Below are 17,177 nucleotides of genomic sequence, written 5' to 3'. Positions count from 1 at the left end.
ATTAGTTTAGCTTTCATTGAGAAGGTAAAGCAGGTGCACAAGATCAAATGACTCCATAAACCTTCACAGAGACATTAACTTCAAGTTGGAAATAAAAGAACTATTTGAAGAGGTATAATTTGAACATCTTCCCAGAATCGAACCTGGGTGGTGATATTTTATTAGACTTCTATACAATCCATTGACAATCTGTTACAAACAGTTCGTTTGAACCCACGATTTCTTGTAAGTGTATACACTTTGTGTGTCAGCTAGGCTTATCATCGGATTTGTGTATAATATCTTGGAACTTAGGTAAGGAGAGGTGGGGTCATGAGTTGTGATTTGTTGCACAAGGTGTTGACCTGATTTACTGAGTATACACAGACACTGATTACACATGAGTTTTTTGGAGGCGTCTGCCAGACATTTTGCTTGGGAACAATTGAAGCATGAGCAGAAGGCCAGTGGTGCCTATTATAGCTGCAACCCTGGAATGCAGTGGTGAAGTATGATGTCAAGTTGAATAAGGATGTCTTCTGATTAAAGAGAGATCTTGTGATTCCCAAAAGAGAGGAGAGAAGAGCCAGAAGTGCTGCAGCAAATGGACAGGCCATGGAAAAAACTTTTGGGTAGCATCAGAGTCAGAGATTCAAAGTTCCGGCAAACCGTGTGATGCCTCGGGAGTAGGAGATGAGAACTTATTTCACGAGCCCACTCAATGTTATTGAGTGATGAAAGGTGCACTTTGAGAAACTCCATAACCCAGTGGGCATGCCCTCCATTAAACAGGCACTGCAAGGAATATCTGATGTTTTGGAGCTTATCATTGTGGCTAATGTTACTATGATGGTTAAAACAAGGCTCCAGGGAGGGTTTGAGGTTCATGAAAGCATTGAGAAAGCTCTGGGTGTGGTTAACGGTCCTCTTCAATGTTCTTCTCTCTAACTGTGGATGTTGGAAGCATGTGTAAGGTAATGTCTTTTTTTTGCGTGGTTGTTGTTCGACAGATCAGTTTCTAGATCTAATTCTAGTCCTATCAGAAAAAGAACTCACTTGTAGTCAGAGGTACTCCTGATTCCCATTCCATCTTGTTACTGGAACTTAATCCATTTACTGTATCTACTCTGCACCTCCAATCAGCATATTTGAGTTTTATATCAAAATTATATGACAACTTCCTAAATGTACTGTTTCCCACACTACGAAAAAAGTTTAGAAGTTAATAAGTTCTGTCTCCTTCTCAGGTAATATAAAAATCAGTAAAACTCAGAAAACATGAAACAGGAGTAAAAACATAACATTAGATGCACGAAATTGATAAAAGGATCGAATCAAGGTGTAACGCAGGATCCTGCCTCGTGCTGTGCTTTCCATTGAAGCAATTTCCTATGAGCCTTGCTCTTTTGATGATGGGAGCCTCCTGTTTTTCTGCCTGTCTTATCTGGCCAGAGGATCTATATTAAACACCCTGGTACACCTCCCTGATGCAGTCATCTCTCCATCCCTGTCTTTGCCTATCTGTCCTCATCTGGGTGCGGTGCACAAAATAATTTCTTTCCTTTTTTTTTCTTAATTTTTCATTGACTTGTTTACTCAATAATATGAAGGGGGTAGACAATAGCTCACATTATTGCATTTTAAACATGTAGCTTTTTACAGCCGTCTTCTTTGTCATAATAGGCTTGTTTCAAATTGTGCATTATACTGACTGGCTACAAGTTTATGTGATTTTAAATGCATTTTATTATAAGCACTATAGGTCACCTGTATTGCGTACACATGATTTATGAATCTTTCCTTTGCAAGCATTTCCATTTCTCATGGTTTGTTTATGTTACCTATGTTTGCTTCTGGCATTTTCCTCCTCCACACACTTCTGTCACTCACTTTGCTTAGATGAGCCCTGCATCCTCCTGATCGCATTGATACATCAGCTCATGGAGGCAGGAAATGAAAGTTTCATTCCTCCCTTCACTCCGTGGCCTTTATCAGAGCAATCTGGGTCTCTCTATGCCAGCCTGCTAGTTAATAAACTCATTTTGAACCCTGAGAATACATGCTTATCTTCACACACACAAACACACTCACACACATGGACACCTAGCCCCCTCCTTCTTCAACATTCTGTTGAATGTTAATGTCATTAATTTCAAAGGAGTTACATAAAATCTCTTAAAGTTTAAAATGCTGAGTGGGGCAGATAGAAGAAAAGTGAATTGGGGTGGCAGGGTCATGTCTAGGGTGGAAGTGGTGTAAAATGTCCTACCATCCTCTCTCTTCACTATTTATCCTATAACATTTCCCTAAGTACCTACAGCATTTGGTTATCTGTTCTCACTTTTAGTGTCACTGCTGCCACCTATCGGCCATTCCACTGCAACAGATTTAAAATAGAACTAAAAAAGATTCATTAGAATTAAATTAAGTGTAAAGTCCATGAAAAATTCTCTCATCCCAAAGGCCCAGTTTAAAGATGAATTGGGAATGTACTATTCCTAACTTCCTCCCTACCAGAATCACAGGATCTGTCCCAGTGTCCACATTTGTATTCATAACAAATAAGTCAGACGAATCCCAGACCAGCCCCAACTGGGCATATTCTCAGGAGCCATGATCACTAGGATTCCTTCGACTATGCTTCTTGTAAGCTTACAAGACAGTATAGTGTCCGAGTTCGAATTTTGCACATTTTAATTATACAAGAGTCAAAAATGATCCACACTCTGTAGAATTTGTTTTAATTAACATTAAGAAAAGACAAATATATACTATATATAATCTCCTTGAATAACCTTGAATCTCCTTGTCCATCTGCCAACAAGCTTTCATATTCCTTCATTAAAAATGTTTTAGGCTGAGCTGCGAGTCACGAATGCACTGCTGTCTTCACATCTTCATCTTAAGAGGATTTCCGTCCTCATAGGGCTGCTTTGAGGGGACCAAACAGGTGAAAGTTTGGATGAAATCAGGACCATAGAAAGGATGCTTTAAGACCGAGTGTCGGCAGTGTGTGTAGAAGTGTGCGGGTGTGCATTGGCATGCAAGATCACAACGCCCTTGGATAGCAGCCTGCATTTATTCAGAAGTTTTGGAATTAGCTCTTCGATTAGCATCTCAATGTAATGAGGACTGTTGATTGTTGAACCTTTTTCCTGGTAATGTTGCAATACTGGACCTTGAGAATCCCAGAGAACTGTAAGCATAAATTTTTCAGCTGATGGTTGACTTTTCAACATTTTCTTGGTCAGCACTTGAAGATGTTTCAGTTCCGTACTCTGCCGTTTACCCTCAGGCTCATAGTGATGAATCCATGTCTCATCACCAGGAATGATTTTCTTTAGGAAACTTTCGACTGTAGTAAATCATAATCAAATACAAGACATTGAAAGCCCAAGGATTGGAGAACTAAAAGACATTTTAGGGCTTTTGGAAACACCAACTCAATAATATCACTTGAAGTGTGTTTATTTTTTGAAAACCCCAAATAAACTAAACCTTGGTTTACATTCATATGGTTTTCTTTACATGTTTTACAATCATTATTTGCCAAGAAAAAAACGACCAGATACAAAACATTTCTTCCAAACCAAAAGAAAGCCAAATATTGCCCTGACTGAGCCTATGTGAACTTCTGACAGCAACTTAAGCTATAAATTTTGCTGAACCCTGGCAACCCTTGTTATTTGGATGTTACACAAACTGTTGCCAAAAAGCTGGAAGCAAGCAATTAATAATGCCTTCGTATACTGTAGCACTACAATTTAAGGGGCCGAAACCTGCTGCAGCATGAAAATGCCCCTGTGTATAAGAACCACAGTATGACTGCGCTACAGATGTATTTAATGAACATTATCCAACTAGTCACATGTTAGATCTAGTAGGCAAATGTGCAAAATTCCATTTATGTAAAAGAGACATTCATGTTTTTATCCCTTACCTTTCTAACTACCAACTTCAAACTACAATCTTAATTTTTTAATTTTTCCCCTAATAATCCTAAAAAGCTTTTGACGTGACTAGTAACCATATTGTTATGTCATTCAGAGTTGGGGTTTCTGAAAAATTAATAAAAATGTGTATGTGAAAAAGAACTGTTACCACAATTTTTATATAAATATTTAATAAAAAAAAACTGTCTGCACTTAAAAATGTATATATTTATGCCCTGCCTGACATAACCCTCCCATTTTATCCAGGCAGTGGCTATGTCTATGTGTATGTCAGATAAATCTGGGTTTTAAGCAGAACTAAATAATAGTTCTGATGGATCAGTGATTTATTTATTTATTTATTTTGGTTGCTGTGTCATTCTGACCTATTCTGAAATAGTTTAATGTCTGTCAACTACTACTCATGCAGTTACTATAATGACCAGTAGAGGAGGCTAGAGGCCTTTACAAATGACCTCAGATCACTGAGGAAATATACAGCAAATTTAGCACGTTGTTGTAAAAGGCATTACAAATGTTTCTATTTCTACTTTTTTATATAATTACATAATTATATTGTCATAGGCTAAACCAATTTGACATTTGCCATTATGATTAACTCCAAACTTCTTGCTCATTCAGGCACAAGAGAATTCGAATTAGTGAGGACAGGGTGAGAGTTTGAGCGGGAGGTCTTGGGTTCTTCCACTCCAACCATGGCACACCATATCATTGTGAAACTTGCTTTTGTGGATTGACAAACTCCTTGTGCATCTCAGTTCCAGTGAACGAACACTGTAAAGGTATTTCACAGACATTCTATATTATTGCATGCTTTCAATTATGTGGCAACAGTCCAGGGAAAACTTAGATGTCCTACTTTCAGGTGTCATACGTTTGCATATACAGTATAGTGCAGTTTGTCATGTGATGTCATGGATAATTTGGCTTGCTGATGCTGAATTTACTGATGAGTCAAAATTTTCAAATTCATCATCAGTAACCGCATTATTAAAATCCAATTAATAAAGGACACATCTGTGTTGTGTAAAAACAATACAGTAGGTGCATAAACCAGGTGTTTAAATTGAATGAACTACTCTGCCAAAATTATTAATTTAAGTAAAATGACTATCAAAACAGTAATTTAACTAAGCAAATAATTAAGAACCTTCCATTGGGTAATTACTGCCGTTATTAAAATGTTTCAGCTGGCAACAAATTATTGAACCCTAACTGGTGCAATAAGTAGCTTTTAATTTCTTAAACAACCATTTCAGAAAACATATCCTGTGATCATGGCAAAAATATTATTCTGTTTTAGAAGGGTCAAATTATTCCCCCTGCATCAATTGAGGAAAAAAACTAAGGAGATTGCTGAAACTATCACACTGGGGATAAGAACTTGCAAACGCAGTGTTTAAACCTGAAAGGACAGTATTGAACCATCATCTTTAATGAAAGAGCAGTTCAGGGTGCAGTGAAATTATGAAAGAGCAGTTCAGGGAGCATGAGACATAATTTTCACACATGGATGGGTCACCACAGAGTCCAGACCTTAATCCTATTGAGAATCTTTGGGATGTGCTGGAGAAAGCTTTATGGAGGAGCCTGACTCTCCCATCATCATTTCAGGATCTTTAGAAGAAATTAATGTGATGATGAAAATAAATGTTGCGACATTTCATAAGTTTATTGTGATAACACCAGGGCCGTAATCAAAGCAAAAGGTAATTCAACAAAATATTAGTGTATACCTATTCATCCATCTAGGACCCCTGGTCACCATTCACACACGCCTTCAAATACTGTGGGCAATTTAAGAACGCCAATCAGCCTAATCTGCATATCTTTGGACTGTGGGAGGAAACCAGAGTACCTGGAGGAATCTCACCAAGCATAAGGGACAACGTGCAAACTCCACAAACAGGGCCCGAGGTGGGAATCGAACCCAAACCATGGAGGTGCAAGGCGACTGTGCTAACCACTAAACATTTATGTATATGTAATATATATATATATATATATATATATATATATATATATATATATATGTGTGTGTGTGTGTGTATAAAAAAGTTGATTTATTTCCATAATTTAATTCAACAAGTGAAACTCATTATACAGATTCATTACACACAGACTGATATATTTTAAGTGTTTCCTTTAATTTTGATAATTATGGCTTACAGCTAATGAAAACCCAAAATTTAGTATTTCAGAAAATTTTAATATTACTTAAGACAAATTTAAAAAAGATTTTTAACACAGAAATGTTGGACTACTGAAAAGTATGAACATGTACAGCACTCAATACTTGGTCAGGGCTCACTTTGCATGAACTACTGCAGCAATGTGTCGTGGCATGGAGGCAATCAGTCTGTCTATCAGTATGGAAGCCCAGGTTGCTCTGGTTGGCTTCAGCTCTTCTGCTGCTGGGTCTGGTGCTTCGCATATTCTCTATAGCGATACCCCATAGATTCTCTATGGAGTTTAGATCGGGTGTGTTTGCTGGTTCATCCAGTCCTGTTGGAAAATGAATTCAGCATCTCCATAAAGCTGGTCAGCAGAGGGAAGCATGAAGTGCTCTAAAACTTCCTGGTGGATGGCTGGACCTAATAAAACACAGTGAAGCACCACCAGCAGATGACAGGGCTTCCCAAACTACCACTGACTGTGCAAACTTTACACTGGACTTTAAGCTACTTGGATTCTGTGCTTCTCCTCTCTTCCTCCAGACACAGGGACCTTAATTTCCAAATGAAATGGAAAATTTACTTTCATCTGAAATAAGGACTTTAGCCCACTGAGCAACCGTCCAATCTTTTTTTGCCCAGGTAAGACTCCTCTGACATTGTCTCTGGTTCATGAGTTGCTTGACACAAGGAATACGACAGTTGGACAGCCCATGTCCTGGATTTGTCTGTGCGTGGTGGCTCTTGAAGCACTGACTCCAACTGCTGCTCACTCCTGTTAAATCTCCTCCAAATTCCTAAATTAGTTCACAATGTATTAACAGCTGCAGTTATCCCTGTTGCTTGTGCAACTTTTTACCACATGTTCCCTTCCATTCAGCTTTCCATTAATATGCTGGGATACAGTAATCTGTAAACCGGAGCATCTTTAGCAATGACCTTGTGTGGCCCTATATATATGTGTGACAGACTAAGGAGACCATTTAAAGGCTCAGGAAACCTCTGCAGGTGTTTTGGGTTAATAAGCTGATTAGAGTGTGACACCTTGAGTGTCCAATATTGAATTTTTTCACAATACTGTTTTCTAATTTTCCCGAGATACTGAATTTTGGGTTTTCATTAGTAAGACATCATCGTCAAAATTACACTTGAAATATATCAATCTGTGTGTAGTGAATCTATATAATTTATTTCTATATTTATATTTGAGTTTCATCTGTAGTTATATATTGTACTATTTTATATGCGTGTATAGCTATAAAACTATTTTAAATCAATGTGTTTTAACGTATAATTTCTATTTTTTTTTTATTATTCAGCTGCATTCCAGATTCCAGTCATACATATATATACCACCAGTCCTTTATGTAACACTTCTCTTATAAGATTCATGCAGCCACAGCAGGTGAGCAGTGACAGCAACCTGGCCGTAGTGCGCATGCGCCAGGCCACACTCTAGCGCGGCAGTGGGCGCGACCTCGCGCGTGCTTGTACGTCTTCCTTCGTCTTTGAGTTCATATGATGTCGGTTTGTTTGCGGTATTCGTTTTTTTCCGCTCGTAAATCTTCAATTCCTGAAGCCTGAATGGCGCTTGTGACCGTGCAGCGGTCCCCCACTCCTAGCAATACCTCCAGTCCGTGCGTCTCGGTAAGTCAGTAGTTATTTCAGTGTCGAGGCGTTCAAAAGTCGTTATCAGGTTATTCCCCGCGCATGCGCATGCGCGGTCGTTAGCTAGCATGGGTTGGTGTTCATATAACTTTGCTAAGCTTACTGTAATCATATAGCCAGCATGGTTTCAGTGTACTAGATAGACTCTCACGTCCTTGAGAACGGGATATTACAGTTTTGTGCTTTATTAACGTTTAAAACAAACCGGAAGTAGCTCAGTTTGGTTGACACGGTGGGCTGTTAGCAGTGTGTAGCCGGCTCGCCCTCCCAGCACTGTCAGCTAGCTTTGTTCACAAGGAGTTGTATTTGAATACCTATGCGCAGAAATTAACAGATGTACTAACTCATCCCTTATATTTTTTTCTCTAGGTGACAACCTTTCACTTCGCTTTAACTTGCACAGTGACTGATTAAATTTTTAATTCATGCGCTTCAATTAGGCTTCCCTAGTTGCACTAATCACTGGTGCTTTTCTTCTTGTTCCATATCACTCTTCATGGATGTCCTGATCCTATTTGTTCATTCTTAAACAAATTCAGGTATTAAAAGCTCTGGTTGTTGGCTGACACTCTGTCCTGGCCCTCAATACTCTACCTTCCTGACTCTCTGCAAAATTCTTTTGCCCTGCTGTGTTGATAGTAGCATGTATATAGGTAAACCATATGTCAATGTCCATTAAAATCACAGGGGTTCACACTATAGGTGACTTTGATTGAAAAATATATTGTTTCTAATACTGTTGTCTATGGTTTCAAGTTAGTATTGGCTCAGTAGCAAAATGCTCTATTGGACTTTGTAAAAAGGATGCTTTATTATAGAATATTCAATAGTTTTATATTTGACTTTTACTCTGGTCAAGGTAACCGTGATGAAAAGAGGGAGCGTTGCTGAAGATATGCGCTGTGTGCTAGAGCCCACATGTCAGCTTGCATTATATCATAGTAGTGATGTCCAACTCTGGATTTCTGTCTTCATGCAGAATTCAGTGCGAAGAGCTGACCTCAAGCTAATAAAGTAGATATCGTAATCAATTGAGTTACAGTGATTAGGGGTAATGGAGCAATTTAATATATATACATATATAAAACTTAAATAAAGCTTTCCCTGCTCCCAGAATGAATTCATCAGGTAACATACAAAATAAAGGTTCTATCTAAGTGAATGAGTAACTTTCAGCTGGTTTAAAACTGTTGCAGCAGCATTTATGGACATGACAATCCATGGAGTTGTTTAATTTGTTTGCAAATGTTATACCTTATGCTGACGTAAAGGATTGAAATAATCTATACCATGAAGTATTGTTAAAAAGAGTAAATGTTAAAATATCCTGACATAGCGCTTTTGCACTTGCATATAGATTTATTTATTTATTTTAGGCTTATACAACAGTGTGAGTAAACTGAGTGGACGAGAGGTGTTCCATGGGTGGTGATGGAGTATAACAGCACTGGGAAGGTTAAATATATGTAATAAATATATCTCTTTGCATCACAAGTGTTCTAATAACTATTAATTACACTTAATATTTCATAGGAAGAACACAAGTTAGATTCCAGGGTGATGCTTTAGTCTCCCACAGCGGGGAGCCTATAGAAAGCTAATTGGCCGAAATCTCTGTGAGGGGAGGAATGGGAGCCACTTTAGTGCTCCCCCATCAATTGTGGCTCTAGCCAATCATGGCATCTGTAAGCGCATGCGAATGGAAGAAGTGGGTAGCTCTTACTTCTGATTGTATTGCGCTGCTCCCAATGCTGCGTAACTAAACAGTTTGAAAAGATATACAGTCGCTTTCAGTATAGTTAAAAAAAAGGTTGGTACGGTCCACACTACTAAATAAAAATGGAGAGCAGATGCCTGCTAAAACCAACATTTAAAACCAGTCACGAAACCACTTTCAGCAAGAAAATACATCTGATAATGTTTTACGTCTGAAACGCTTTGTTTCCTTAGTAATAGCTTCTTAGGTTTTCTGACTTGCACTGAATTGAACTGTCCATATTTTATTAATGGCTAACAAAAGCTGCAATGCTAACCAGTTACTAACTCAAGGCTAAATTTCAAATCCCTCTGTAAACCCTAATAAAGGGCTACCTAGTATGGCTGCACAATATTGGGAAAAAATTACATTGCAATATTTATTTTTTTCCTGCGATATATATTGCGATGTGTCCAATTTTATTTATGTTCATCAGGTGTTTTGAACTGTTTAAAAATCAAATAATAATTCAAGAATAATTGGAGTAATTTTATAAGCATTTTCAAAGAATAAATAATTAAAACCACGAAATAAAATACTTCAAGCTTATTTTGGGTTGTTTCATAAACAGTTTGACTCACCTTATTCACTGTCAATTCAGGCAAATCAAGGCTCTAATATGTTATGAAATTAATAATGAATGTTGCTTTTATTCTGATGAAAGGGAACTCGTTTTGTGAATGAAAAGAGGTCACTTCAGTATCACATTGAGGAATCAACATGAGTGACAAAATAAGTAATTTAACATTTTATTCAACAACTTCTTTTTTGAAAACAGATTAGTAAATATATGTTGTCACAAAATTTGAAAGAAAAAAAAACCTGAGTGGTAAATGAATTGTAATAATCTAACTTAACTTGTTGTAATGACAATAACTTGTTAATTATTGTTGTTATACATAATAATTATTTACAATAAATAAAATATGTCAGAAGATACTTTTTTTTTTTTTTTTTTTTTTTTTTTGCATACTTTGTTTAGCCAAAGTAAAACAAGTGTTGGTCATCAGCTAACCAAAAAGATTAAATTAAACTTTTCAACAACTCTATAAAAGAATTTGGTTTCTTTCTCAGAGCTGTTGCATAAAGTAAATATAAATATTCAAATACACCAGTTTGGTGCTTCTGTATGCATTAACTTACTCATTGAAGCTTAGAGGTTTTTAACTAAGAACACTAGTCTATCCACCATTGCAGGCTTGAGACTTGAACGCTGACATGTGATTGTTGCCGCTTGCACTGAAAACCCTCTCTGATGGGGAACTTGATGTTTCACTTAAATGGTCAAACAAATTCTTGTTCCCGCGAATTGTGGCAACAACTGCCAGGCACTCCGACAAAGCACATGTTTTTGGTCAGCATCATCCTTTTTGTATCCAAAATACTTCCATATGACCGACCGACGTTGCGTTTCTTTTTGCGACCAAATCTTCCATTTTCTCCCGTCTCGCGCTCATTTCGCCATGCGCACGCAGAGACTTCATGCATGACGAACAACATGTGCTTTATAGTTTTTAAAGAACCTTTAAATATGAGATCCGTGAATAGAAAGTTTAAAAATGTAGAAAGTAAATTTTTAAATCAGAGACCCCCATTTTTTTAAAAAATCTGCCCTGCATCGTGACTGACGCGATGTGATTACCGCGCATGCGTACACCGCGATGACAATGCTAAAACGATGTATAATGCAGCCCTACTACCTAGTGTGTACAACAATGGATTTTACACCCCTGTGCACTAGCTTTTTATTCAACCTTTAAGTTAGCATATCTGATGTGCTAAAGCTAAATAAGCGGAAATGTAAAAAGAAACTTAGAAGACTGTATACCACCTCCATGTTTTATTTTTCTTACCTGTTGGTTACATGGTGCCATCATTTAAAAGTTTCGCTCCTGTTAATTACACTAAATGTCTGTTGCCACCTCTGCCAATTGCTGTTAGTTGGTTCTGCTAGGTGCCTTAGGATAAGAAGGATAAGTGTTGACGGAGCTAAATACAGCTCTACCTATTGTATAAAAGCAATATCGCACTCAAAGTCGTATTGTTGTAATAAATATCAGCACAGATGTAATACCTCGGGCTGCACCTTCATGTCTAAGACTGCGTCACAGTTGTGCTGATATTCAGCATAACAGCATGCGCTCCTGTGTGATATTGCTTAATTATATATATTTTTAAACTTATTTATGCTTAAAAATAATTATTATAATTAGGGATGCACGGAAATGAAAATTCTGGGCCGAAAACAAAACCGAAATTTTTGGATGCACTTAGCCGAAAACCGATACAGAAACCGAAAATGGCTTCATTAAAACACATGTTTAAAATATTTTCTTTTTGTTTGTATTAAAAAAACTACAAATTAATTAAGCAATCAAACTTTTATTGATGATAAATAACAGTAATAAGGCTGTTTAACAATAACAAAACTAAATAAAATTTCTTTCTGTAACATATTGCAACTTTGCTGTCCTCATCTGAAACTTTGAAGTGCTTCCAAACCGCCGACATACTCCGTGTTTGATGCGTAATGACAGCGCGAACGAGACGGGAGGATGAGAGAGGCGTGGCGACAATTTCGGCTTTTATTTTCGGCGCTTTCTTACGTTTCGGCCGAAACCGATAATGCTATTTCGGCCGAAAATTTTCGGCGGCCGAAATTTCGGTGCATCCCTAATTATAATGTATATTATTGATATATGGAAATATTTCCATCCAAAGTTTCTCTAATATAAATATTAATAAGTGGTTGACAGGCCAATATATTTTAGCGGTTTAACTGTTTTCCTCTACTCTCTCTTTGCTGCTGTGGATATTTTATGCCTCTGCACTTTATCCAAGATCTTCATTAAAAAGAATGGCAGGATTTTATGGAATATACACTCAACAAAAATATAAACGCAACACTTTTGTTTCTGCTCCGATTTTTCATGAGATGGACTTAAAGATCTTAAATTCATTCCAGATACACAATATTACCATTTCTCTTAAACATTGTTCACAAATCAGTCTAAACGTGTTATAGTAAGCACTTCTGCTTTGCTGAGATAATCCATCCCACCTCACAGGTGTGCCACATCAAGATCCTGATCTGACATCATGAGTAGTGCACAGGTGTACCTTATACTGCCCACAATAAAAGGCCACCCTGGAATGTGCAGTTTTGTCTCACAGCAAAATGCCACAGATGCCACAAGCACTGAGGGAGCGTGCAATTGGCATGCTGACAGCAGGAATGTCAACCAGATCTGTTGCTCATGCATTGAATGTTTATTTCTCCACCATAAGCTGTCTCCAAAGGCATTTCAGAGAATATGGCAGTACATCCAACCGGCCTCACAACCGCAGACCACGTGTAACCACACCAGCCCAGGACCTCCACATCCAGCAGGTTCACCTCCAAGATCATCTGAGACCAGCCACTCAGACAGCTGCTGAAACAATTGGTTTGCATAACCAAACAATTTCCGCACAAACTGTCAGAAACCGTCTCAGGGAAGCTCAACTGCATGCTCGTCGTCCTTATCTGGGTTTTGATCTGACTGCAGCTCGTCGCCGTAACAGACTTGAGTGGGCAAATGCTCACATTCGATGGCGTCTGGCACGTTGGAGAGGTGTTCTCTTCACGGATGAATCTCGGTTTACATTGTTCAGGGCAGATGGCAGATAGCGTGTGTGGCGTCGTGTGGGTGAGCGCTTTGCTGATGTCAATGTTATGGATCGAGTGGGCCATGGTGGTGGTGGGGTTATGGTATGGGCAGGCATCTGTTATGGACGAAGAACACAGGTACATTTTATTGATGGCATTTTGAATGCACAGAGATACCGTGATGAAATCCTGAGGCCCATTGTTGTGCCATACATCCATGAACATCACCTCGTGTTTCAGAAAGATAATGCACGGCCCCATGTTGCAAGGATCTGTACACAGTTCTTGGAAGCTGAAAATGTCCCAGTTCTTGCATGGCCAGCATACTCACCGGACATGTCACCCGTTGAGCATGTTTGGTATGTGCTTGACCGGTCTATACGACAGCGTGTACCAGTTCCCACTAATATTCAACAACTTCGCGCAGCCATTGAAGAGGAGTGGACACAGGCCACAATTGACAATCTGATAAACTCTATGCGAAGATGTGTTGCACTGCATGAGGCAAATGGTGGTCACACCAGATACTGACCGGTCCCCAGACCCCCAATAAAGCAAAAAACTGCACATTCCAGGGGGGCCTTTTCCAGGGTGGGCAGTATAAGGTACACCTGTGCACTACTCATGATGTCAGATCAGCATCTTGATGTGGCACACCTGTGAGTAGAGATGGGCCCGATCCGATATGATATCGGTATCGGGTCCGATATTTCAGTCCGCAGCTTGCACTGGACCTTAAACTCGACGCAATGCACCGCTCCTTATTCCGTACCATGAACCTGCGGCAACTTCGATCTGAGCAAGCGAATAACATTAGCCGTTGTCGTGAACAAAATGTCGCTCGTTTGGAGATACTTTAGTTTGGAAACGCCGAAAAGCAAGGCGGCTACTTGCAATGTGTGTAAAGCCAGCGTGCCGAGGGGTGGAAGTACGGTTGCGTCGTACAATACAACTAATTTAATCAAGCACCTGCAGAGATTTCACGGGAAAGAGTACCAGAAGTTTATGCTAGCAAACAGGGAAAAAGACACCAGGCAGCAGACGCTCGCTGACGTTTTCCAAAAATGCAACAAATTTACAGCAGACAACCCAAAAGCGAAAGCAATAACAGAGAAGTTGCTCAACTTCATTATACTTGATGACCAACCGCTATCTGTAGTGGAAAATGTCGGATTTAGTAGCCTGTAGGAGCACTTAGATCCCAGGTACAATCTGCTGTCTAGAAAATACATTTCAGAAACTGCTATACCCGAACTATACAACCGAGTGTCATCACGGTTAGCGTTTTTTTGATAGTTAAGATATTTATTTAAAATGTATTAGTTTTGCACTTTTATTTTTTACACAGTTGTTGCTGCTAAAATGGACATAATACTTAAACTTATTTCAACCAAGATTGTTGTGTTTTTGATATTTACAAAATTTTACAAAAAGTGTGACACAAATTCCTTTGGAATGCCTTTAAATTCAAAGTAGTTGTGTATATTTTTTGCTCTTCTAACAAGTGCTTAATAGTTTATTCTGTAATGTAACCTTACAAACAGCACAATTTCAACAAAAATAATGCTAATATTAAAGTAAAAAGATGTATTATATCGGAATCTGTATCGGTATCGACAGTCGTGTATCGGATTCGGATCGGAACAGGAAGATCGGCCCATCACTACCTGTGAGGTGGGATGGATTATCTCGGCAAAGCAGAAGTGCTCACTATCACACATTTAGACTGATTTGTGAACAATGTTTGAGAGAATTGGTAATATTGTGTATCTGGAATGAATTTTAGATCTTTAAGTCCATCTCATGAAAAATCGGAGCAGAAACAAAGGTGTTGCGTTTATATTTTTGTTGAGTGTATATTGTTTAACAGCCAGATTTGCAGTGGTAGGGTTATTCTTTTCTTAATTTAGTCTTACTTCAAGCCCACTTTCTGTGCTGGACTGTAAATATTGTATTAAAAAGTTTGTTTGTTTTGATGAAATTTTGATATGATGGAAACACAATTTTAATTTCTTTCCATTTTTTTTTATAAATCAGTACAGTGTCTTGTGTGTCATGTAAGTGTTGCAGGGTGATGCCTGAGAGAAAGCACTAGGAGTGTAAGGATTTTTGGAGCAAAAAGTGTGGATTATTTACAGTCTAGGGGCAGAAGAGGGACGATAAGCACTTGGTTGCTTGGTGTTGCATGGTATTTCACTGTCTCAGGAGATTCATTTGAACTAGTCCTGTCTGTGGTTGCTTGGGTGTGGGTACAAAGTGTTGTAAAGAGATAAAATAGTCGAGGATATTGGAGCACACCTAAAGGGAATAAGTGGCTTCTAGTGGTATTGTCTTACAGCTGTGAGGAACTGGAAGATGGGGGTCAGTCAGGGAAATGGAGATTGTTACCAGGAAAGGCGGGGATGGGTCAATTACGGATTGCTCCTTATTGCAGTGACTTCAGTAATTTCCATAAGAAATCCAAATGACAGGAATGGGTGTTTGAAGTGTAATGAATACACCTAATTTAAAATTTCCCTCTCTTTTTACAGGAGGCTGGGAGCGGAGAGGATGACCGGCATTCTCAGCCCAGGAGGTAAGCCTGTGCTTTTTTTAGTACCGACTCCTCGGTTTTTCTTTTGGACAGGATGTCACTGCAAAGTACTGATAATGATGAAAATAAAAATAGATGCTAATGCCATGGTCCATGGTTTTCTGGATGTTGTTGTCAGAGGTTAGCCATGTTCATGCAAATTGTTTGAGTAATAGAATATAGGGAAGTTCCCAGATATTCAAATACTTGGTTAATCATCAATACCAGTCTTTTACTGTATTACTTACTGTAGGTATTTGTTACGGTCTATTAGTTACATCATGTTCAAAGCTAAAAAAAAAAAAAAATGTTGTGAGCAGGTTATAGTTAACATGAAAATAATTTTTAACATCTTAATTGTATAGTAAGCATGCATATTTGGGTAACACGCTTATCCTCCTCTTTGTACTGAAATCGAAACTGCATTGAAGGCAACTTAAAGTTGTTGAAGGCTGTTAAATAAACTTGATTTAAATAAACAGGCTGTTGATGTGCCTTATCTTTACCTTCTCTTTAAAGACCTTCGTGTCACTGAATTCTCACATTTCAAAGCATCTACTGATGTTATTATTCATCCTTCAAAGATGATCCATCTTTGCGAATGCAGTACTCTCAGTAGCCACAGTGAGGAGTCTTTGGATCATTGAATCTTTGTATCAAGGCTTGATTTGCACTACATGTGTAAACTCTAGTTCCAATTTCCTTAGAGCAGGGGTGTCAAACTAGATTTAGAAAGGGCCTTGTGGGTGCAGGCTTTAATTCCAACCAAGCAGAAGCAACATCTGCCTGTACTGAAAGCCAAGAATAACTAATTAAACAGGCGTGGCTTCTGCTTGGTTTTAAATGAAAGCGTGCACCCACATGGTTCTTTCTGTATCCAGGTTAACACCCTTGTCTTAAAGGGATTTAATTTAACTAACCTTGCTAAAACTGGAAATGCTCAAACACCTTTGTAAACATGTTATCTGTGGCACAAGTAAGATACCACTGACATCCAGTTCAGTGAGCGGATGGAGCACACGCAGGAAATGGAGCAGAGTAAATGTGTGTTTGTGTCTTTTAATGAGTCCACAGTCTCATAAATCCACTCCAAATTTTTGCCTGCATTATTAAGAATCTGGTAACAATAAAATTATATAGGAACATATTCACATTCATCTGTTTATCACTAATATGGTGTACAAGTTTATTAACCATTTTTTCTTGTTCCCTTTCCTCTGACTAGGCAATGTTAGCATCATACATCATTATAGTGCGTTAAATTAAATACCTTTGGTAGAGGAAATTAATTAATTAATATATGTAATAAAGTAAATAATTCTTGTAAGTACCACAAATAATAAGTAGGCCATGTTAAACAAGTATTTAAAAACATATATTTAACAATAAAGAAGGATCTATTTATGAGGGTCAGATCTATCTAAAC

At 38.2% G+C, this 17,177-nt stretch overlaps 1 protein-coding gene across 1 annotated transcript in view; it reads left to right on the top strand.

Moving 5' to 3' along the window:
- Positions 1-7,573: 7,573 nt before the first annotated feature.
- The window catches only part of ssh2a (slingshot protein phosphatase 2a), a 33,412-nt gene continuing 23,808 nt past the window's right edge, over positions 7,574-17,177 (top strand). Inside the window, exons 1-2 of the mRNA XM_053507689.1 lie at positions 7,574-7,753; positions 15,711-15,754. Of these exons, the coding sequence (XP_053363664.1) occupies positions 7,691-7,753; positions 15,711-15,754 (107 nt within the window). The 5' untranslated portion in view covers positions 7,574-7,690. The remainder of the gene's footprint in view (positions 7,754-15,710; positions 15,755-17,177) is intronic.

Source organism: Clarias gariepinus, chromosome 11 (genome assembly GCF_024256425.1).
Source record: "Clarias gariepinus isolate MV-2021 ecotype Netherlands chromosome 11, CGAR_prim_01v2, whole genome shotgun sequence".
Classification (NCBI taxonomy): domain Eukaryota; kingdom Metazoa; phylum Chordata; class Actinopteri; order Siluriformes; family Clariidae; genus Clarias; species Clarias gariepinus.
This window is presented reverse-complemented; position numbering and strand designations above follow the sequence as displayed.